The sequence below is a fragment of the Notolepis coatsorum genome, assembly GCF_963971535.1.
Source record: "Notolepis coatsorum genome assembly, chromosome: 9".
Lineage (NCBI taxonomy): Eukaryota > Metazoa > Chordata > Actinopteri > Aulopiformes > Paralepididae > Notolepis > Notolepis coatsorum.
Window position 1 is genome coordinate 96,520,406 of NC_140173.1, and position 23,969 is coordinate 96,544,374.

At 44.3% G+C, this 23,969-nt stretch overlaps 1 protein-coding gene across 1 annotated transcript in view; it reads left to right on the plus strand.

Annotated features, from left to right (window-relative positions):
- The window catches only part of abch1 (ATP-binding cassette, sub-family H, member 1), a gene marked incomplete at both ends in the record, with an annotated part of 152,615 nt that extends 140,744 nt beyond the window's left edge, over positions 1-11,871 (plus strand). Inside the window, 2 exons of the mRNA XM_084321942.1 lie at positions 3,755-3,859; positions 11,765-11,871. Coding sequence (XP_084178068.1) covers positions 3,755-3,859; positions 11,765-11,871 — 212 coding nt within the window. The remainder of the gene's footprint in view (positions 1-3,754; positions 3,860-11,764) is intronic.
- Positions 11,872-23,969: the final 12,098 nt, after the last annotated feature.

Here is a 23,969-nt window from a genome sequence, read left to right on the forward strand (position 1 = left end):
TTCTTACTTGCTTGCCTGGGTAAATAAAGGTTAAATAAATGTAAAAAAAAATATATATATATATATATATATATTTTTTAAGACCGATACCGATCATTTCAGATATTACATTTTAATGCCAATATCGGCCGATAATATCGGTAGGCCGATAATATCGGACATCCCTAATATAAATGGTTTGTTCATGATTAGTTCATTATCTACAAATACCTTATAAAGGTCTTATAACTGAGTGTTATTATAAAGTGTTACCCGCACTTCTTCAACCATTATCTGAAAAAAAAGAAAAGATTAAATAGAAATATCTAACCCTAACTAACCTTACTGTCATGCACTTGTCCTAATAAACTAACCTACACTGTAGCACTCAACACTTTTAACATTGTTACTCAGCTGATAGAGTTGTGCCCTTCCTGATGACTTGTTGTACAGAACTTGTAAGTCGCTTTGGATAAAAGCGTCAGTTAAATGACTAAATGTAAATGTATACGTCATTCGTCGATTAATCGTGGCGTCCCCGGTTAGATTCCAACCGGCACCACCCATACTGTCGTTCCCTCGCAAAGCGCCTCGTCTCCTGCAACACTGAGGAGATCTGGTCTCATCTGCTGGACCGATCCTCTCCTCCCTGCTGCTCTCTCCTCCCTGCTGCTCTCTCACCTGGGCTCACAACACCCAACATATAATAAAAAAATCCCACCAACGACTGTACTTCACTACTTCCTAAGAAGGCTGAGAAAATTTGGCATGCCACCCAAGATTCTCAGCAACTTCTATAGAAGTACGGTTGAGAGTGTCCTTACCAGCTCAATCACGGTCTGGTATGGAAACTGCACTGCTAAGGAGAGGAAGGCACTCCAGCGAGTGATTAAAATTGTTCAGTACAGCCTTCCCCTCACTACAGGACATTTACTCTACCAGGGCCACCAGGAGAGCACACAACATAATTAAGGACAGCACACACCTCCAACACAGACTCTTCAACCTCCTGCCATCAGGCAGGCGATATAGGAGTCTGAAAGCCAGAACTACGAGACTGACAAACAGTTTCTACCCACAGGCCATCAGACTCTTGAATGCCTAGCCCCCCCCCCCCCAACGCACACCTTCTCGGCAGAGACGAACCTGATTACCTTGTATATTGTATATTGATTGCCTTGTATATATATATTTGATCTATTTTACCTTATTTTCTAGCACTTGCTTGTATTTAAATATGTTTAAGTTAAGTATTGTGTGATTTTGTGTGAAGGGTGGACTAGCCAAGTAAGATTTTCATTGTATGGCAAACTGTCTGTTTAACTGTTTAACTGTGCATATGACAATAAACAATCTTGAATCTTGAATCTCCTCCCTGCTGCTCTCTCCTCCTGCTGCTCTCTCCTCCTGCTGCTCTCTCATCCTGCTGCTCTCTCCTCCTGCTGCTCTCTCCTCCTGCTGCTCTCTCCTCCTGCTGCTCTCTCCTCCTGCTGCTCTCTCCTCCCTGCTGCTCTCTCATCCTGCTTCTCTCTCCTCCCTGCTGCTCTCTCCTCCCTGCTGCTCTCTCCTCCCTGCTGCTCTCTCATCCTGCTGCTCTCTCCTCCCTGCTGCTCTCTCATCCTGCTGCTCTCTCCTCCTGCTGCTCTCTCCTGCTGCTCTCTCCTCCCTGCTGCTCCCTCCTCCTGCTGCTCTCTCATCCTGCTGCTCTCTCCTCCTGCTGCTATCTCCTCCTGCTGCTCTCTCCTCCCTGCTGCTCTCTCCTCCCTGCTGCTCTCTCCTCCTGCTGCTCTCTCATCATGCTGCTCTCTCCTCCCTGCTGCTCTCTCATCCTGCTGCTCTCTCATCCTGCTGCTCTCTCCTCCCTGTTGCTCTCTCCTCCTGCTGCTCTCTCCTCCCTGCTGCTCTCTCATCCCTGCTGCTCTCTCCTCCTGCTGCTCTCTCCTCCCTGCTGCTCTCTCCTCCTGCTGCTCTCTCATCCTGCTGCTCTCTCATCCTGCTGCTCTCTCCTCCCTGCTGCTCTCTCATCCTGCTGCTCTCTCATCCTGCTGCTCTCTCCTCCCTGCTGCTCTCTCCTCCTGCTGCTCTCTCCTCCCTGCTGCTCTCTCATCCCTGCTGCTCTCTCCTCCTGCTGCTCTCTCCTCCCTGCTGCTCTCTCCTCCTGCTGCTCTCTCATCCTGCTGCTCTCTCATCCTGCTGCTCTCTCCTCCCTGCTGCTCTCTCCTCTCTGCTGCTCTCTCCTCCCTGCTGCTCTCTCCTCCTGCTGCTCTCTCCTCCTGCTGCTCTCTCCTCTTTGCTGCTCTCTCCTCCCTGCTGCTCTCTCCTCCTGCTGCTCTCTCCTCCTGCTGCTCTCTCCTCCCTGCTGCTCTCTCCTCCTGCTGCTCTCTCATCCTGCTGCTCTCTCCTCCTGCTGCTCTCTCCTCTCTGCTGCGCTCTCCTCCCTGCTGCTCTCTCCTCCCTGCTGCTCTCTCCTTCTGCTGCTCTCTCCTCCTGCTGCTCTCTCCTCTCTGCTGCTCTCTCCTCCCTGCTGCTCTCTCATCATGCTGCTCTCTCCTCCCTGCTGCTCTCTCCTCCTGCTGCTCTCTCATCCTGCTGCTCTCTCCTCCCTGCTGCTCTCTCCTCCTGCTGCTCTCTCCTCCCTGCTGCTCTCTCCTCCCTGCTGCTCTCTCATCCTGCTGCTCTCTCCTCCTGCTGCTCTCTCCTCCCTGCTGCTCTCTCATCCTGCTGCTCTCTCCTCCTGCTGCTCTCTCTTCCTGCTGCTCTCTCCTCCTGCTGCTCTCTCCTCCTGCTGCTCTCTCCTCCCTGCTGCTCTCTCCTCCTGCTGCTCTCTCCTCCCTGCTGCTCTCTCCTCCCTGCTGCTCTCTCCTTCTGCTGCTCTCTCATCCTGCTGCTCTCTCCTCCTGCTGCTCTCTCCTCTCTGCTGCTCTCTCCTCCTGCTGCTCTCTCCTCCTGCTGCTCTCTCCTCTCTGCTGCTCTCTCCTCCTGCTGCTCTCTCCTCCCTGCTGCTCTCTCCTCCCCGCTGCTCTCTCCTTCTCTCCTCCCCGCTGCTCTCTCCTTCTCTCCTCCCTGCTGCTCTCTCCTCCCTGCTGCTCTCTCTCCTCTCTGCTGCTCTCTCCTCCCTGCTGCTCTCTCCTCCTGCTGCTCTCTCCTCTCTGCTGCTCTCTCCTCCCTGCTGCTCTCTCATCCTGCTGCTCTCTCCTCCCTGCTGCTCTCTCCTCCCCGCTGCTCTCTCCTCCCCGCTGCTCTCTCCTCCCCGCTGCTCTCTCCTCCCTGCTGCTCTCTCCTCCTGCTGCTCTCTCCTCCCCGCTGCTCTCTCCTCCCTGCTGCTCTCTCCTCCTGCTGCTCTCTCCTCCCCGCTGCTCTCTCCTTCTCTCCTCCTGCTGCTCTCTCCTCCTGCTGCTCTCTCCTCCTGCTGCTCTCTCCTCCCCGCTGCTCTCTCCTCCCCGCTGCTCTCTCCTTCTCTCCTCCTGCTGCTCTCTCCTCCCTGCTGTCCTCTCCTCCCTGCTGCTCTCTCCTCCTGCTGCTCTCTCCTCCCTGCTGTCCTCTCCTCCCCGCTGCTCTCTCCTCCCCGCTGCTCTCTCCTTCTCTCCTCCCTGCTGCTCTCTCCTCCCTGCTGTCCTCTCCTCCCTGCTGCTCTCTCCTTCTCTCCTCCTGCTGCTCTCTCCTCCCTGCTGCTCTCTCCTCCCTGCTGTCCTCTCCTCCCGCTGCTCTCTCCTTCTCTCCTCCTGCTGCTCTCTCATCTCGCTGCTCTCTCATCCTGCTGCTCTCTCTCCTGTAGGTATCATCTGGCCGGTGGAGTGTATCCCCTATCCTCTCCGCTACCTCAGCTTGGCTCTGCCTCAGACGTACGCCTCTGAAGCCCTGCGCTGCATCATGTACAGAGGTAAGGCCGCCCTGCACTGTGACACCATAGCGATTCGTTATGCAGCTTAACAAACGGGTCTGTTTCTGTTATGATGAGCGTGTGACACAGAGGAGGATGACCTCACAGAGGAGGATGACCTCACAGAGGAGGGTGACCTCACAGGCTACACAGACACTCTGCTCTTAAAACACTGAGTTCTGTAGCCCTCCTCACTGGATTAAGATATCTCTATCTCTATCTCTCTCTATATATATCTCTATCTCTATCTCTATCACCTATAAGTTATAACCTATTACATTTGCAACATGTCCACCTCAACCTTGGTTTGGTGGCTGTACCCCTTTCACAGCTGTGTGGGAGTTATGGTGTGGATTTGTGGCACCATCTACTGGGTGATAGTGGAATTGAAGGAGCCCTGCACAGGGTAACAGTGGCGCTTGCCTGGTAACAAAATGCACGGTCACGGGGGTCAGGGACTACAGCCCCCTCAGCATCGACGGGGCACCGGTTGAGAGAGTGAACAGTTTTAAGTACCTCAGAGTCCACATATCCGAGGACTTGACATGGACCACACACATTGACAGTGTTGTGAAGAAGGCACGGCAACGCCTCTACTTCCTTAGGCGCCTAAGGAAGTTCCAAGTCAGTCAGAAGATCCTTAAGAACTTCTACTCATGCACAATAGAGAGCATCCTGACTGGCAATATCACCTCCTGGTTTGGGAATAGCACCGCACAAGACCGTAGCAGACTACAGAGAGGGGCCCGTTCAGACGAACGCACAATTGGAGCTGGGCTTCCCACTCTCCAAGACATTTACAACAAGCGGTGCATGGGTAAGGCTAAGAGAATAATCAAAGACTCCAGCCACCCAAACAACTGCCTCTTTGAACTGCTGCGGTCAGGCAAGCGATACCGGAGTCTCATGGCAAGCACAGAGAGACTCAGAAGAAGCTTCTATCCTCAGGCCATCAGAATGCTAAATGACAATAACACTATGTAACAACCATCAAATGCACTCACAGCACACACATCCACACTCACTTTAAACAAACAACTCACTGCAGCACCCACTTTACCCACTTTTGACACCTACAGATACAGCACTCAAAACTCAAACCTCTCATGCCTCTCTACCACTCTCTACCACTCCTCTATTGTTCTTGACCGGGCCAGATTTCACACCTCCACTTCCTCCCACAGGCTGGGCAGATTTTCATCTTACATTTTTATTCGTCCCAAATGTCCCAGCCCCATCAGATTTCTTAGCTTTTTTCACTGTTTACTTATCATGCATTGCAACACTAATATATGGTCAGTACCCCAAGTCAGACTGCCCATATAAAAATTATTTTGGGGGTCTGAGGGCAGTAGCCCCCGACCCCCTCCCTGGGGAAGCACTTACGTTAACTACTCTCCCTTTGTTCCCCCAGCCAACACCCCCGGAAAATTAACACCTGAGTAGACTTAAGTGGCACACAAGCAGCAACAAGCAGCAGACAAGCAGCAGAATTGGTTTGATTTTTGAGCGCTGCGTCTGTAAACACACTTTATATTTATTGGTAAAGAATTTGCACTACAACCCATACCTCATTACACCTTACTGTAAATTGTACCTCATCCCATTTCTGCATTGTACTGTATAGTATATTGTATTGTAACTCAGTTACTTTTCTACTCTGCATTGTATATTGTATATATGTATAATTAGTGCTGTCAGGCGATTAAAAAAATTAATCTAATTAATTACAGGATTTGTAATTAATTAATCGAATTAATCGCATTTTAATCGTGTAACCATTTTATGCCTGATATTCTATATTCATTTTTTTTTATCCACTTTTTCTCCCATTTTTCTCCCATCCCAATTTTCGTATCGTCCAATTCAACCATCCCCTGTCTTTGAACGCTGTTTCATGCCTCCCACAAGCCGGCTGCAATGTGGACTAAGTCATACATAGCACGAGTCCCCTCCGATACTCGAGGTCAGGGGTCAGGGGTCTGGGCTTTGGAGGGGCCCCGCCCCCGTCGCTTCCTGATTCTACTGCGCAGGCGCACCAACCGATCTGTAGGAGTCGCTGTCCACAACGCCCGATCCCCACCCATCAGTTTCCCTCCCCCTAATACTGCCAATGTGTATTAGTGCGGACGACCAGCTAAACTGAAAGCAATGTGGAGAGCTGGGCTCGAACAGGGAGGCATTCCTGTTCGAGCCCAGTCTCCAGTATTCGTGGTGAGCGCCTTGCCCACTGCACCACGTAGTCGCCCCCTGATATTCTATATTCTATAATCATATTTCAAATTGCATGTGTCCGGATGGCAGAATTCAGTACTGTATCTACAAAACCTTCTGTTTAATCATCTTCCATCTATTAATTTGCTTAGATTTTTCAGGTCTGGTCAATTTGAGCATAGTGTTATTCACAGTCAAAGATAAAAAAAAATTTATTGATATTCTCATTTGGTTCATTACAATTTACTCAAGCCTAGTAACAGACACAGTATTTCTGACACTGGGAATACATTCCCTGATATCCATATGTCCCTAGAAACAGATACTAAGAACATGCAAATGGACCATATAAAAAAAAAGTCTGATTACATTTTTAGAGACTAAAGTACAGAAAAAATTTACCGTTGGGTATCGGTATCGATTCACAGGTACCGGTACCGTATCGGTTCAAATGTGAACGGTACCCATCCCTACTGAGCACACAACTGCAGGGCAAGGTCATTTTTGCTCATGAAATGCATAGCCATGTGAAAGCCTTCATGACAAAGTTGCAATTCATTTCAAGGCAACTAGGCAGCAACAATCTCGAACACATGAAAACCCTGAAAGAAGTCAAACCATCAGATGATCACCGGCACAGGTACTCATCCATGTTAGGAGAGGAGAACTGCATGATGAATTTTCAAGGCGTTTAAGATTTTAAAAAGGTTGAGGATGAAATGCAGCTGGTTTCCTCTCCCTTTACCTGCAGTGTTGATAGTGCACCCACTGATGTTCAGCTTGAACTCATTGACCTGCAGTCTGATTCACTACTGAAAGAGCACTTTAAATCAGCATCACTGCTAGAGTTCTACTCTGCTCTCAAGGAGGAGAACTTTCCAAACATGGGGAGACATGCTCAGAAGATGTTGGTTCTCTTTGGATCTACCTACATATGTGAACAGACATTCTCAGTCATGAAGTTTACCAAATCCAGGTACAGATCCTCTCTCACTGATGAACATGTCAGCTGTGCTTCGCATCTCCACCTCAGACATTCAACCTGACTTTGATGGACTTGTTAAAGCTCAAAAGAGACTGGATTTCTCACACTGAATGAAAAAAAGAACTGAAGAACACTAAAATGTGGGAATATAACAAGTGAAATGGGACACTTGATCCCTTTCTTTTTTCTGCACAGTAAAAAAAAAGAACTGAAGAACACTAAAATGTGGAAATATAACAAGTGAAATGGGACACATGATCTTTTTTTTGCACAGTTCTGAAAACATTAAATGTAAAGTCAAAAAGGCTACAAAACTGGGACACTTTTCTTTACTCATGTCGCACACACGCACACTTATGGCCAAAGGAAAGGACACTTTAAATTAGAATAACAGGAACAGTGTATTGCACTACCAAAGCTAACTAGCATGTCCCATATGCTCTGTAAATAACTATGTACAGATACCGAGATGTCACTCCATGTTACCTGTTACCTGTTTACTGCACAATGTTGTTTTTTCATTTTTTGATTCTATTATATGTTGTACCACTGTATTGCACATCGTTGCGGGCAAGACCACCCGCATTTCATTGTATACCTGTATGCCGTGACAATTAAAACTCTTGACTTGACTTGACTTGACTTACACAGTTACACAGTTCAGTGACATGTCTTGTTTATTTTAGCTACAAAGATGATGTGATGTCTTTAGAAATCTAAGAAAATCCTTGTTTCAATAGTATATAAACTCAAAATGCCCTTTGTTATTAATGTGACTGAAAATAAGTTAAATGTTTCACATCTTGTTTATCATTATTATTATTTATCATTTTGGAAATTCTATTTGAATAAATTATATTTTTGAAAGCTAACCTCACCTTTTAATTGCCAAATAATAACATACACTCTTACCAGCGGTCAAAACAATGCCATTTACTGCTTTTTATATAGAAATAAAATATATTATGCATAATTGAGTTTGGAATTTTGGCCCGGCCCTCCAAAATATTTTCAGTTGCTCATTTGGCCCCCTGGGAAAAATAATTGCCCACCCCTGGTCTACGTACTTGACTTCTATTTTATACTTACTATACTTATTTTATACTTATCTATTTTTATCTAGCACAATCTCTGGAGCATAACAGAAAGAAGCATTTTATATAAAAGTAGTCTGTACTTCTGTATGTCAACTAATAAAGAAACTTGAGAACACAAGCTAATCTACCGGCTAGGAGGCTGCATATCCACAGACTGACAGGAAGCTATCTACCGTCTAGAAGGCTGCGTATCCACAAACTGACAGGAAGCTATCTACCATCTCGGAGGCTGCATATACACAGACTGACAGGAAGCTATCTACTGTCTAGATGGCTGCATATCCACAGATTGACAGGAAGCTATCTACAGGCCCCATGCGGTCAGGGTGGGGGGTCATACCTCCAGCACAATCACCCTGAGTATCGGGTCCCCCCAGGGCTGTGTTCTAAGACCCCTGCTGTATTCACTGTACACACATGACTGTGTGGCCAGGTTCAGCTCCAACTCCATTGCTGACAACACGGTGGTGGTGGGGCTGATCTCTAACAATGACGAGAAGGCCTACCGGGAGGAGGTTGATGTACTGGCACGTTGGTGCCGGGATAACAGCCTACTCCTGAACATTGTGTTAGATGTTTCTGTAATCAGCCAGTATCACCTTGTCATCTGTGTTCGTGAAGTTTCTGCGTTGTGTTTATTTCTCTCTCTGAAGTCGACCTTCTCATACTGGCTGTACAACTTTGTCATCCCCCTTAATGCAATCCGTAATCATAAGAATTCGACACTGGCAGACGTGGTACCTTTCTTGGAAAATTTTTGTTTATTCCATAAACAGTTCTGTATTGTCCTTGAAAAGCCTTAGAGGGAACTAAATTCATTATTTAACGATCTCTCTCCTGTCACCCCGCTCGGTGGTCGTGCGGCCTAGCTGTCCAAAGGCCTTCCCTGTCAGCCGAAGCCAGTGATGTCGTGGCACTCCATTCCTCCTCGTTTAAAAGTCTCTGTCAACGCATCTGCTCGCGTCTGCTTCGTGTCTTAATCTAACTTATCCCGGAAGAAACTCGCATCATAACGTCTTCTCCCTAGCAATGGGGGCCTGCCCCCTTTTCTCGTTGCTATGTGACGCGCTGCCATGGCAACTGCTCTTCACCTTTAGCATGGTTCTATCGATGTCAAACTATCCCCCTAGTTCTCTCTGACCAAACCTGCCTGCTCTCAGTGCTACAAACCTGCTGACGACCTTGGCATTTACACACCCTGCTTGCTACCGTGGAGACACACACTGGCTGCCGGCTACTTTTAAGATCTATAGATCCGTCTGAGTAGATGCTGTCACCCACCAATACATGCATTATATACACATTGAAAAACATAGATTCCTTCAATTGGTAAAACCAAGGAGCTGATCGTGGATTTTAGGAGAATACAGCAGGGGACACACAAGCCACTGTGGATAAATGGGGCTATCGTAGACAGGGTGAGCAGTTTTAAGTACCTGGGAGTCCACATCACAGAGGACCTGACATGGTCAACTCACATAGACACTGTGGTAAAAAAGGCGAAACAGCGCCTCTACCACCTGAGACAATTAAGGAAGTTCAGAGTATCAGGGAAGATACTCCACTCCTTCTATTCCGGGGCTGTAGAGAGCATCCTGACTGGGAACATCACTGCCTGGTTTGGAAACAGCACAGCCCAGGATAGGAAGGCCCTACAGAGAGTGGTGCGCTCAGCAGAATGGACTACGGGTATTGCACTACCACCCCTGCAGGACTTATACAATAGGAGGTGCAAATCCAGAGCCTGTAGAATAATGAAGGACCCTCACCACCCCAATAATAGCCTGTTCAAGCTGCTGCGGTCAGGCAAGTGCCTCCGTATACACGCAACAAGAACAGAGAGGCTAAGGCTCAGCTTCTTCCTTCAGGCCATCAGAACAATGAACATTGATCTCTCCACATACAAGCACACATGAACACACACATACACACACACAACACAACGTTCTGCACTCTCACACACACAAACGCACCACAGGTCACTTTAAACACACAAGAAAGGACACTTTAAAGGAAGGAAAAGGACACTTTAAGAAAAACTTGTTGTGATTGTTGTATAGTATAGTTAGTAACAGCAAGTATAGCATAGGGACATCTCGGAGGCTGCTTATCCACAGACTGACGGGAAGCTATCTACCATCTCGGAGGCATCATATCCATAGACTGACAGGAAGCTATCTACTGTCTAGATGGCTGCATATCCACAGACTGCCAGGAAGCTATCTACTGTACCATCTCCGAGGCTGCATATCCACAGACTGACAGGAAGCTATCTACTCTCTAGATGGCTGCGTATCCACAGACTGACAAGAAGCTATCTACTGTCTATAATAATAATAATAATAATACATTGGATTTATATAACGCTTTTCCGAATGCTCAAAGACACTTTACAAAACAAACAATACAATACAATACAATACAGTTTTAGTAGAGAGAAAAAAAAAGGGGGGTTGAAAGCAAGGGTAAAAAGGTGTGTTTTGAGGGCTTTTTTTTAATGATGAAAGAGTGTCTGCATGACGGAAAGGGCATTCCAAAGGGTGGGGGCAGCTGCAGCGAAGGCCCTGTCGCCCCAGGTCCGGAGCTTTGTTCTGATGGGTTGGAGGAGGTTAGCATCTGCGGACCTGAGGCAGCGGGTAGGCATGTGGTGGAGAAGGAGGTCAGAGAGGGCCAGGTTGTTGAGGGCTTTGAAGGTGATGAGTAGAATTTTGAACTGAATCCTGAATACATGATGGGGAGCCAGTGGAGATCGTGGAGGATGGGGTGATGTGGTCTTTTCTTTCAATAATAGTAATAATAATAACAATAATGACAATAGAAATAACTAAAAGAATAAATACAAAACATAAAAATCTAATTATATTATCACAGACACCACAAAAGACAATTCCTCCCCCATTCCCACCCCAGGACCCCCGGACCCCCCAGGATCAGCACCCCGACCCCGCTTCGCCGCTAGATCAAGGCCTTTACTTCCTCGGCCGCTGAGGCCCATAGTTCAATGCTGGACTGCCCAACCCCTATCACCTGGGCAGTAGAGATCTCCATATAAATGACATCCAAAAAAGTTAGAGACCAATTGATGACGTATTGTAGTTTATTGAGGATTTTGGTGGATGTGCCATAAAGAATGCTGTTGTAGTAGTCCAGTCGGGATGTGATAAGTTGGCTGCATATCCACAGACTGACAGGAAGCTATCTACCATCTCGGAGGCTGCGTATCCACAGACTAGCTTGTGTGCTGCATATAAAAAAAACATTATTTCTTTCAATTGACTTGGGCTGCAGCCTAGTCTTGTACTGTACTGTATTCAACCGCAGGCATTAGAGGGAGTATTTATAGGCCAACAAACAACCACAAACACAACGAGCAGATGCACACATCGCAGGTCCAGCCATAAATGTTATAGAAACGGCGATGAGAACATTCAGCATGTTGCTTTAACAGATGGTAACGTTTAGTTTCTCTGTTTGTTTGTTTGTTTGTTTGTTTGTTTGTATGTAACTAGGCCTAGCTAGATACAGCATCATCTATCACTAGTTCAGGATGCTAGAAACTAAAGTCTCTGCTGATGTCTGTCTCCCTCTTTGCTGACGTCTGTCCCTCAGGCTGGGGTCTGTCTCGGATGATGGTGTGGAGAGGCTTCGCCGTCACACTGGGATGGAACACGTTCTTCCTCATCCTGGCCACCGTCATCCTCAAGCTGAGGACGTGAGAGGACCCACCCCTGGGAGCATGACTCAAACTGCCAGGCGAGGCCCATGCTCCGTGGATCGGCCTATGCCCCTTTTCAGTGGATGTATAAAGGAGGGGGGGGGGGGGGGGTCACCGTACTTTAATGAAAGGATATGTTGATATTGATGCATCAGAGTCTACCTTCTGACCCATTTCTCACACACACACACATGCACACACAAGCTCCTCCCACTCCCAGCTACCTAACCATGTGAGAGTTGTACTGGTCCGTTCTGCAAATTTCATACCATACCGTGCTAGATCATGGCTAGCCCCAGCCAGGCTGAACATAGCTAATGGAGAAACAAACCCAACCATACCATACCGTGCTAGATCATGGCTAGCCCCAGCCAGGCTGAACATAGCTAATGGAGAAACAAACCCAACCATACCATACCGTGCTAGATCATGGCTAGCCCCAGTCAGGCTGAACATAGCTAATGGAGAAACAAACCCAACCATACCATACCGTGCTAGATCATGGCTAGCCCCAGTCAGGCTGAACATAGCTAATGGAGACAAGGCATACATGTTTATAGAAAGGTTGTTTATAGAAAGGTTGTTTATAGAAAGGTTGCTTATAGAAAGGTTGTTTATAGAAAGGTTGATAGAAAGGTTGTTTTTAGAAAGGTTGTTTATAGAAAAGGTGCTTATAGAAAGGTTGTTTATAGAAAGGTTGTTTATGGAAAGGTTCCTTATGGAAAGGTTGCTTATGGAAAGGTTGCTTATGGAAGGGTTGCTTAAAGGGGAACTCCAACATTTTGGGAAATTAGCTTATTTAACATCTTCCCTGGAGTTAGACAAGAAGATACATACCTTTTTTGTCTCTGTGCGTGCATTTTAGCTTTGGGAATAGACGCTCCGTTAGCATAGCTTAGCTTCATCACTGGAAGTGAGGCAGGACAGTAGCCTTACAGTGCCTTACAGTGTATTGCAAGGTCTGACATTGACCAAACTTGATATGCATGACCTTGGTGGGCTCTAGGTCAACTCCTGAAAAGGGGGTCAATGTCAGACTTTGCAATCAAAAGTTAGGGGGCTAATAACCCTTGCCATAATTTCAGTGCGCCCCCTAACTTTTGATTGCAAGGTCTGACATTGACCCCCTTTTCAGGAGTTGACCTAGAGCCCACCAAGGTCATGCATATCGAATTTGGTCAATGTCAGACCTTGCAATACACTGTAAGGCACTGTAAGGCTACTGTCCTGCCTCACTTCCAGTGATGAAGCTAAGCTATGCTAACGGAGCGTCTATTCCCAAAGCTAAAATGCACGCACAGAGACAAAAAAGGTATGTATCTTCTTGTCTAACTCCAGGGAAGATGTTAAATAAGCTAATTTCCCAAAATGTTGGAGTTCCCCTTTAACTCAAAACGATGTGATCTAATGTGCTGATAGACTTTCGCCTATTTTTCTGGGGGAAAAAAAGAATGCAACAAATATACTGTTGGCAATATGTTTTGTCAGTAACCGCTTATATATATTGTTATCTTTATATTTGCATTATATAGATAATTTATTCACAGAAAAAACAAGAAATTTTTTGAAAACTTTATGACATTTTCTTGCTGCTTGCCAGGAGGGAGAAATGTTTAGAGGCCCGTTTTCCGCAGTTCGTCATGGGAGCCCAGTATCGGGTATAATGCACGCACAGTGGCATGTTTTACCCACACTATGAACAGATCAAGCAGACTGATCTCTCTGTGTATGTCTCATACCCCACACCCTCCACATGACCACTGTGTTTTCCCTCCAGTTGCCTGCTTGTTCTACTTCCTGTCCCGCCGTGTACCACAGGAAGTGGTAACTGTGTCATGATGGTGTTCTGTATAACTGGTGTTTTGTGCCTGTGCCTGTGTCTCCTTTGAGGGAAAAAGAGGTTCTCACCTTGGCTGACAGGGATTGCATGGGCTCTTACTGGCCACAGTAAGAGTATTTGTCGTCAACTGTCAGTGATTGTCTTGCCTGAGAAGATAATCAGCTTTTGATTGCTCATGTCTCCCTGTCAGTCCTCTTGTGCTTGACAGAGTGGGGGCAGCAGGGTCAATACCCGGTGTAGTCTGCAAAGCTCCATAATTACTCAATAACTTGTAATGTTCAAATGTCTTTATTTAACAAGGTCCCATCAACAACAATGCCAGGGCCCCACTATGTCTTCTAGCTGGCATTGAGGAGGCCTGTCTCTAGGACACATGTCTTCTAGCTGGCAGTGAGGAGGGGTGTCTCTAGGAGACGTGAATATTAAAGGCAACCAACTTGTGTTCAGCTTTTCGTTCAGCGTTTCTCTGATTGGCCACACGGCCACGTGACCGCCCTAGCACACGCCCTTATCCGCGCTGTGTGTTGTCAGTAACAGAGAGAGACGCGGCAGACGGAGAGTCTGGTGGAGTGCCGAGACAGACCAACTCTGCTCACTCTGGTTCAAGGGATGCTCTTGATTATGGTGAAATTATGTACATGCATGCCTCTCCCTCTGAAAGCCCATCCACGCTGTGTATCATAGAGCACTGGGTTTTATCACTGGAGATACATTTCTCACTCACCATTGTATTTTATATGAAAATAATTGTAAGTAGGTGAATTCTACACATCTGACAACACCATCTGACAATATCATAATGATGTGTTTTCTATATTATATCCACAATCATTCATCTAAAAAATTGTATGGGCATAAATACATGTTAAGATATTCAAAATCGTCACAGCAGTATAGTTTGTTTATACTTCAGAAGTGATGTACAGTGACGAGTGAATCTGGTAGTTGGTTGTTAAAAACGCGAAATAACATAATAACGTTACAGCGTACAGTTTCTAGTTCAGTCAGCAGCCTCCACTGATGTTATGACGTTACGAAATGCTCCGCGCTTCAATTATACATTATGCTCCGCGCTTCATTAATTAATTTCATAATCAGTCAGCAGCCTGCGTCCTCCACTGATGTTATGACGTTACAAACGCCACGAAATAACATTATACATTATGCTCCGTGCTTCATTCATTCATTTCATAATCAGTCAGCAGCCTGCGTCCTCCACTGATGCAGCCTCCACTGATGGATTTCATTTGGGACCGCTGCCGCTTCCTCCACTGATGGATTTCATTTGGGACCGCTGCCGCTTGCCTGCCGCGTTTGCGGCAAAAGGGGGCGGGGGGTCGTGGCCAATCAGAGAAAAGCTGAACACAAGTTGGTTGCCTTTAATATTCACGCGTCCTGGTCATTGCAAACAGCGACTCCTACACTCCTACTGGTCGGTCGGGGCGCCTGTTCAGCAGGGAGGGGATCTGGGGGAAATAGCGTGAACCTCCGCACACGTTATCTTCTCCCAGTGAAACTCCTTGCTGTCAGGTTGCGGCACCCATCCATCTTTCACACTGTGTGCCATTCAAAGTACAATACATGGTCTATATTCACCACAGCAACTCAAGAGGGCTGATCTAGAGTCAGCTCCGGTCGTTCACTTTGAATACGGTCACAAAGACAAGTGTTCCCGGAACACTGACCCCAGGTCGGCACTCGTACTCTGGGAAGCTTCGTGAATATTATGTGTCATTGAGAGTGTTTACTAGGGGTGTAAAGGTACACGTATCCGTACCGAACCGAACAGTTTCAGTGTGTACTGTACCGTACCGAACGGCTGTAGTGTGTACCTAACGAATACAATGGTATGTTAAACGCCCACCGGGGGCTGTTTTTTTCACAATCTAATAATAATAATAATTCTTTTTTCTTTTCTTTACAAGTCGATTATTAATTTCAATATAGAATATTCGTTGACAGCCCTACAAGTACAATTAGTTACTGCACACTACATCACCCCTGAGTGGAACATGGAAAGCCAAACTTTCCCCCATTGTACCGAAAACCCGTACCGAACCGTGACTTCAAAACCGAGGTACGTACCGAACCGTGGTTTTTGTGTACTGTTACACCCCTAGTGTTTACAAGGATCTGACACGATGTCGACCGTCTCAGCCAAAAGAAAAACAAAACTTTTTTTGTTACTTTTTAATAACACATAAATCAAGTATTGGAATGTGGAGGTAAAAACATACCAGCATGTATATATATGTGGTTAAAACATTTGTAAGAAATAAAGTTCAGCGGCTTTGTGAGTTCTGAGCGCAGCTCACAGAGCTACTGTGAAAGTTCTCCTCTTTGGTCTCCTGGTCTCTTCATGGTCCAGTAATATGATGATAACTCTCAAGGTAATACAGTGATGTTGTATTGTATCACAGAGAAATGACATCTCCGTTCATGGAATGAATAATAAATCAAGGTCAACTTTAAATCTTCTATGATTGATCTGGTGCAGATGGTGACATTTTCCAATGTAGAAGACTCCAATCTTGCATCGTGTTCCTGTGTGGTTCCTGAGTGCTTAGCACTTTGAGCATGGCAATAACACTGCCAGGGTTGTAGGTTTGATTCATGTTTGGGTACCAGAAAAAGTGCTGTAGAAATGAAATACATAATTAACAAGCGCAATAGTTGCAACCTTTATGTGATAGGCCACTCCCATTGTGATAGGCCACTCCCATTCTGATAGGCCACTCCCATTGTAAGTGGCCTATCTCCCACTCCCATTGCAGCACATCACCCCCACCCTCATCCACCTCCACTGACTCCCCATCAAATCCCGCATCACCTACAAAACCCTCCTGCTCACTTAAATCCCTTCATGCTCTGGCACCTCAGTACCTCACTGACCTCCTCCACCCCCTCACTCAGTCACGGTCCCTGCGATCCTCAGACACTGGTCAGCTCTCCATTCCCCGTACCAGACTGCGGACCTTTGGGGACAGAGCTTTCAGTATGGCAGCTCCCACCCTCTGGAACTCCCTCCCAGCAGAACTCCGCAACACCCCAACTCTGGACTCATTCAAAAAAACTCCTCAAAACCCACCTCTTCAACTTGGCCTTTAACCCCTAATTTCCCACTTTGAATGTGTCTATCCTCCATGTTTGTTATTTTTGTTTGTTTTTTCCCCCTATGTAAAGCGACCTTGGGTCTTATGAAAGGCCAGGCCCGGACTGGCCATCGGGAGCACGGGAGTTTTCCCGGTGGCCTGGCCTGGCCAGGCCATTGTTTCTAGTTGTGGTGGCAGCGCGGCGCGATGGTTAGATAACCTAGGTGGGTGGGGAACAACCAGGATTTCACTGTCTGCGACAGAGTTGGAGAACTATCTGACTCTCTCCCTCGGATCACACGCACACAATGGAGCCGTGCTGCCGCTTGTGATTGGTGGAGGCGGGACCAGGCGATACAACTGATTGACAGTGGAGGCGGCGAATGGAATGGCAGATGGCACTCATGCAGAATAACAGCCAGGCAGTGAGGCAGGTAGTGAGGGACTCGGGAGAGATACAGTAGAGCGAAAGTCAATTAACGTTGATGTCAAGATGGACAGTGGAAGAAAGAGAAAGGGTGGAGGGATAAAACAAAGAAAAAGAAAGGCCCTTACAGGAGATGCTGCTGTTTGATGATACTGCTTACAGGAGATTTATCAAATGTTTTCTTGCACCAAGGTCAAGGAACCAGCAGGTTAGTCAGTGATAAAAAAAAATTTAAAAATTTGAACAAATGTTTTTTATTTTCCCTTTTTTAACACAAAACTAGACAAACAATACATTAATAGTATAAATCTATGATAAATCACAGGACAATGACCGACATAATAATAACAATAATGACGGTCCAGTAATTAAATCAAAATAAATGTAGATTGAAAGACATAAAAATAATAAAAATTATAAAAACAATACAATACAATACATATGCTCTTGCTCGCTCTTTATCACTCTTTCATTCCCCTACCCCCCCCCCTCCACCCACCCCCCCCCTCAGGACCCCCTTTTGGACTATACATCCACTATTCCAATTAACATCAGGGATTACATGTTCATATGCTACCCTTTATCTTCTCCACCACATCTAACCAGATTGCTATGCTGGCTTCATTAACACCTAAAATTTGTGCGGTAGATATCTCTAGATAAATCACATCGAGATAGGTAAGAACCCATACCTTCCGGCACATTTTATCCGGTTGAATCCAGCGTGATGCTATCAACTTTTTGGCAGCCGTAAGACCGGACAAAATTAGTCTCTTTACATGTACAGAGGTTGATAACTGAGAGACATCATTCAACAACAATACAGAAGGCAATACAGGTATGGTCAGAGATACAAATTCTGATAATTGAGTGGTTACTTCTTCCCAGAATATCTTAACAGGAGGGCATTCCCAATACATATGCATAAATGTACCAATATCACAGTTTAAACACAAGGAGCATCGAGGGTCTTGTCTGAGCCCCATTAGGTGCAAACGTCTAGGAGTCAGGTAAGTCCTATGAATAAAATTAAGATTAATCTGTTGATGATCCGGGTTGCGTGACGACAGCCGAACGTTTGCCCAGACTTCATCCCAATCAAAATCTACTTCCAAGTTTGGGATATCCTTCTTCCAAACTGAGTCTAGGGGAAGGACATCATATGAGGACGTAAGTAATTGACGATAAAAGTCAGAGACGAAGCCTCTCAATGTCTCCTTTTCATAAAATAATTTGTGATATCTGTGGTGCTCAAGTGGAATCTTTAATGGGACTCTGTGAGCCTTTAAAGCTGCTCTTAATTGTAGATAGAAATGAGTGGAGATGGTGAGGTTAAATTTGTTAGATATATCATGATAGCTGCAGAATCCCCGGTCGTCGAAGATATCCCCCAATGTATGTATGCCCTTCTTTTCCCATTTAGGAAATCTGATAGGTTGTTGTGCAATAAGGAGTAAATTGTTATTAAATAGGGGAGAATGGGTCTCATTCCAGAAAATTTTTCAAAGATATATTCTGGAAGACTTATCTTGGAACCACTGAGACATAATCTATGACAAGTACACTCTGAGTCCTGAACGTGCTGGTAATATGTCTTAAGTGGCTGAAAAGGTTGCACAAATTATATTATCTGATATCTGCTTGGAGAATGGCATTCTGTCTTAAAGTCGAAAGCGGAAGTGCTTTGCGAGTCTTGTGAGCCGCGTGATTACGAAACCTAGCGTCAGTCAGTGCCAATCAGAGAGCGTCTCCGAGAAATGCGGCTAGGTTTTGTAATCACGCTTGCGCCCATCAAAACTAGATTAGATTAATGTATTGGCATCATATACAGCTCACGGTACACACCTGCCGTAGCGCGCGCGCACACACACGTGCGCGCGCAGTACTGTATATGAATGAATGAATGACATATATATATAGCCTACGGCGGGCGTAATGAATGAACGCAGTAATATTCCATAATTAAACCTATAGGCTACTGTTCATTCGTAGGCGCACACAAGACTTGTTATGGAATATTAATGCAGTCTATTTCCACCGATTAGCTTTAGTTCTTATTTATTTATCCACTGTCATTTCAGTGTTGGTGTATAGGCTATATAGTGTATTTCAATATAAGTTTAATTGATTAATGATATATTCTAAGGAATGCAGGTTTATAGCTATATCAACCCCCTCCAATGTACAGTAAATGACCAAGTATGGTTTTGTCAATATTCCAATGTACAGTTTTGCTTGTACAGTGTAAGTCTATCCCCCACCCACCCCTCCTACCCAACCTCCTCCAACAGTTTCTAAAATGTACTCTCTTTTCTGGACTCTTTTTGTATCACAAACAGTACTGTATTTGCAAATCTGGTATGTCATAAATGTATAGATGTAGCAGTACTGTCTATCTGTGTCGTGTGTGTCATATATGTTATGATGAATTGAAAATGGGGGACCCTGATGTAAACAAGACGAAATTCTTTCTCTGGTCTGCATCCCCTTATGTATTTGAGCTGTACTGTACTGTACCCATTCTGCAATCTGTTAATAAAGTTTTCAATCAATCAATCAAACAAAGGTCTGTCCCATTGTATACCAATCAATGGGATACATTGCATGTTGACCTGCATTCTTTCAAATGTATATAATTAATCATTAAAACAGATGTGTAACAAATAAGAAATACAAATTCCACAGAAGGCATTAAATTATTATTATTTTCAATCATTTCACAATAATTGCATAATTGTGTTTGAATATCTGAGTAATTAAAGTAATTATACATTTGTCCAAAATAGCTGGTTCAGATATGGTTAAGCAGCTGCCCTGTGATCAGATGAATCCATATTATTTATTTTTCCGACATCAAATGCGTAATTTCTTATCGTACAAATATTGTCATATTTATTTTAATTATGATTAAGTAATTAATTCCAAGGAGGCCTGTAGCGTTGACGTGAAGGAATCACTATGAGAACACAGTCTGTCAAGTTATAATAACATTTTAAATTAGTCAATCAATCCTGAGATTTGATCGTGGGCTGAGAGTATATTTAAGTGTGCTCCTCAGCACTCTTAAATCTGCTCTCAGCCACGATCAAATAAGATCTCAGGAAAGTTTGGGGACTCCCACTCCCAGCCCTAATATGTCTTAAATGGGCTGAAATCTGGCTAAGACGAAATATTTTGTCGTAACTTCGTTCGGGAATGAGACCCAATGACTATGCCATTTATGGTGGTTAGTACACTTTTTCTGTGTCACGCCATATCCGGATAACATGTGTAATAAGAGGGCCAAATTTCAAGCTGCATTGCTTAATTGGTGTATACTATATCCTGCAGTCTATGTGGTGCCAAAAAAAAGCTGCATTGCTTAATTGATAAGTTGGTGTATACTATATCCTGCAGTCTATGTGGTGATAAAAATAAACATGTGGATGTTAGCTAACTTAGCTTACCATGCAATGCATCATCTCCCCTGTCAAAGGCCCAATGTTAAATCTGCCAAGAAACAAATAAATAATTTAACCCTTGAGTCTGAAAACTAAAGTGTTATACTCTTACCATATTAGGGGACTAAATTGAAAAATGCCATAAAAAGATTATATGTTGAAATAATTTCCCACTTTCTTTTCCATAAATATTTTATTCAACTTCAGATTAAAAATGAAATACTCCCACTTTTCTGAAAGGAGTTGTTAAATCTGACATTACAAAAAACAATATGTGGTGGTTATGATTGGGGCTGAAGTTGAATAAACAATTTATGAAAGAGAAAGTCAAAATAATTCCAAGATAATTCAAAGATTACACACCTTTGCCACATATATTGGCTACAAACATAATCACTGCAAAGCTATCAAAACAATAATAATCTGATCAGACACAAGGGTTAGGTTGTTGTTCCCTTTCTAATTTCCTCAAAAATATCTAGTCTAGTTAATGTGATCAATATTATTTGACAATTGATGCTTTTTGTTGGAGATTCAGTAAACACAAGGAGGCGCGGATGTGTTGCCGCTTTAAATGTAACGTTAGCAATGTTGAGTAATGAACCATCAATGTGTACAGTATGTATGCTTGTGAGCTTGACGTTTCTAAATGTGTTTTACTGCATTTTTATCTTGAACTACATATAACCTCTTAACACTTTGACGACCGTTTGGCGCCGTCTAATATGGTGCTAGAGGACCAAGGTTTGTCAACAAACCGATGTGTCTTTGTAGAGCTATATCTATACTTTATAGTATTGCTATCTGTCCATTCTCATTGTCACTTGAGTGCATAAACCGTCCCTTCATAATGGCTTAAAGAAAAAAAAATCCATCAATAGGTTGTCATTTTATAGCGCCGTGAATATAAGCTTTATCGCAGATTTCGTCTCATATATTTGCTGGAAAGCTACTTATAGAGCTAAAGGCTACTAACGTTATATTAAACGGCATTTCTGTTGTATATATGCTAATGAAATAACACAAACTGCTTATGATCCGGACTATCCCATAGCATCTATGGATGAAAGGGGGGCGGCGGGGAACGTCGATTAGTATGATTGATTACCAATAGAGTGTAAGTAGCCACATTCACTGATTGAATGATTGCGTCTCACAACAATGTCTGATCCGGCTGTAATTTAGGTGAATAAGGTCTTACCGTCAGCCCGTGGGATATCCTACAGCATTTCCCCGTTATCGATCGGCATCTGGTAGATCGACATGTCCATTGGTTGATGATAAATCCCCTTATTCCATGGTGAGATCTGCAATTCGAAACGTGATACACGGTGCATGATGTTGCTTTGGGATGAGAGTAATATGATACTCCGTTGGAGGCTAATAAAAAAATCCACTCGCCCACAATGATACTATGGCGCCCCTAAGAGGATCTGGCCGGTATTGCATGTTGCAGAGGGTAGATCTGCAGAGTCGATCGGGGAGTCGATCGGGGATCTTGATCCGGTTATTAATATGGAATAAAACAACTTGCCACGGCTATATACGTGCCTCTGGTCCACAGCGCATGGCACCGAAACCCGTATAAACTCGTGGCTGGTCCTTAATGTGTTAAGCCCTAGCCATATAATCACTTAACAGTACATACTACCCGAGTAAATGGAAGATTGTCCTTGTCTGACTCTGGAGAAGACGGTTAGCACATTTCCCATAATGTTGGCGTGTACCTTTAAAGCTACTACAGGGAGACTCAGTCAGTGAGCTCATACTTTTAGCTCATTTTATAGTTAAAATGATTGAGACAACGCAATCTTCTGTCTTCGTTGTGCATGCATGCGTGTGCTCACCACACGCGATACATGTGTCACTATTCTGGCAGTGGCTACTGTTATTATAGTATTGTAATGAAAGGTCTGTTATTTAATGTTTGTGTAAAGGGCTATTTTAACTGTTGATGGGTAGTGCATCAGTAAAGTGAATATGGTATTGTGCTCTTGCTCTGTTTGAATAGGTGGAGAGAGTGGTTAACTGTATTATAATAGTAAATAGAAAAATATGTTGTGCTCTTGCTTTTTTCTTTTTGAAGGTGGAGAGAGTAGCATTGCTAGTGCCACAACAGTTTTATTTGAGGTTCATAACAGTACATTGTACTACGCAATTGTTCATTAGCTCATTAGTTTGTGATTCACATGCACTAAAATTCACCAGAATGCAGGAAATTAAGTCTTTGTAACAAAACATTTCCTGGTGGGCGACCCCCAGACCCCCCGCTTAAAAAGTGGCCTGACTGGGGCTATATTTTGCGCTATATCTCCCGGTATGAGTTATTTCCCTAGTCCGGCCCTGTGAAAGGCGCTATATAAAACAAAGTTATTATTATTATTATTATTATTATTATTATTATTATTATTATTATTATTATTATTATTATTATTATTATTATTATTATTATTATTATTATTATTATTATTATTATTATTATTATTATTATTATTATTATTATTATTATTATTATTATTATTATTATTATTGTCACACCCCCCTTTAGCCAATTGGCATGAACACACACACTTGAACTCCATGCCCAATTTTTGCCTCCAAGGGAGAGTGGGGATATTTGGGACAGGGCCCAGCGGTGAGATACTCATGTCTGGAAGTCAGATCGTGAGAACATTTATTTGAAAAAAAAATCCTATATTATCACAGTTTGAATGTTTAAGAACATATTTACTGTAAAAGCTAACAGTTATAGTATCTCTAAATAGTAAACACTTTTGTTTAAAAAAGGCAGTTTGTGACACCTACTGTAGTAGCCAAGGTGTTAAAAATGCAGACAAACTTTAGATTGGATTGTCTCTGTTTTTCTCTGAGACTAGAGGTTTAACGAGATTCAAATAAGCATATATCTTCAAATATGTTCAGATCTTAATTTATGACATGTCATTTTGAAAGCTTACAGCAGCAGCCACATAGTTAAGAGGCAGGTGCACTGACTTCCGGTATGAGAGCGGAAGGGTAGCACGCATGCGGTGAGGCTCCTGGTCAAAAGAGTGAAAAACGGAGAAATAAAGACCCGAAAAGTGACGAAAAGTGATTAAAAATGAAGATGCAAACGAGAAGGAAGGAGGAGAAAACAATTATGAAGGAAAGAGAAATGGAGGACTCACAGGAAGAGGAGAGTTCGATGGAGCAGAACCCCCGAGGCGAGACCGAGAAGGGGCAGGCGGAGGAAGGGGGAGTTTCGGCTGAGACGGACAAGGGAATGCCAGGATGGGCCGTGCTCATGCAGGCCGGGATATT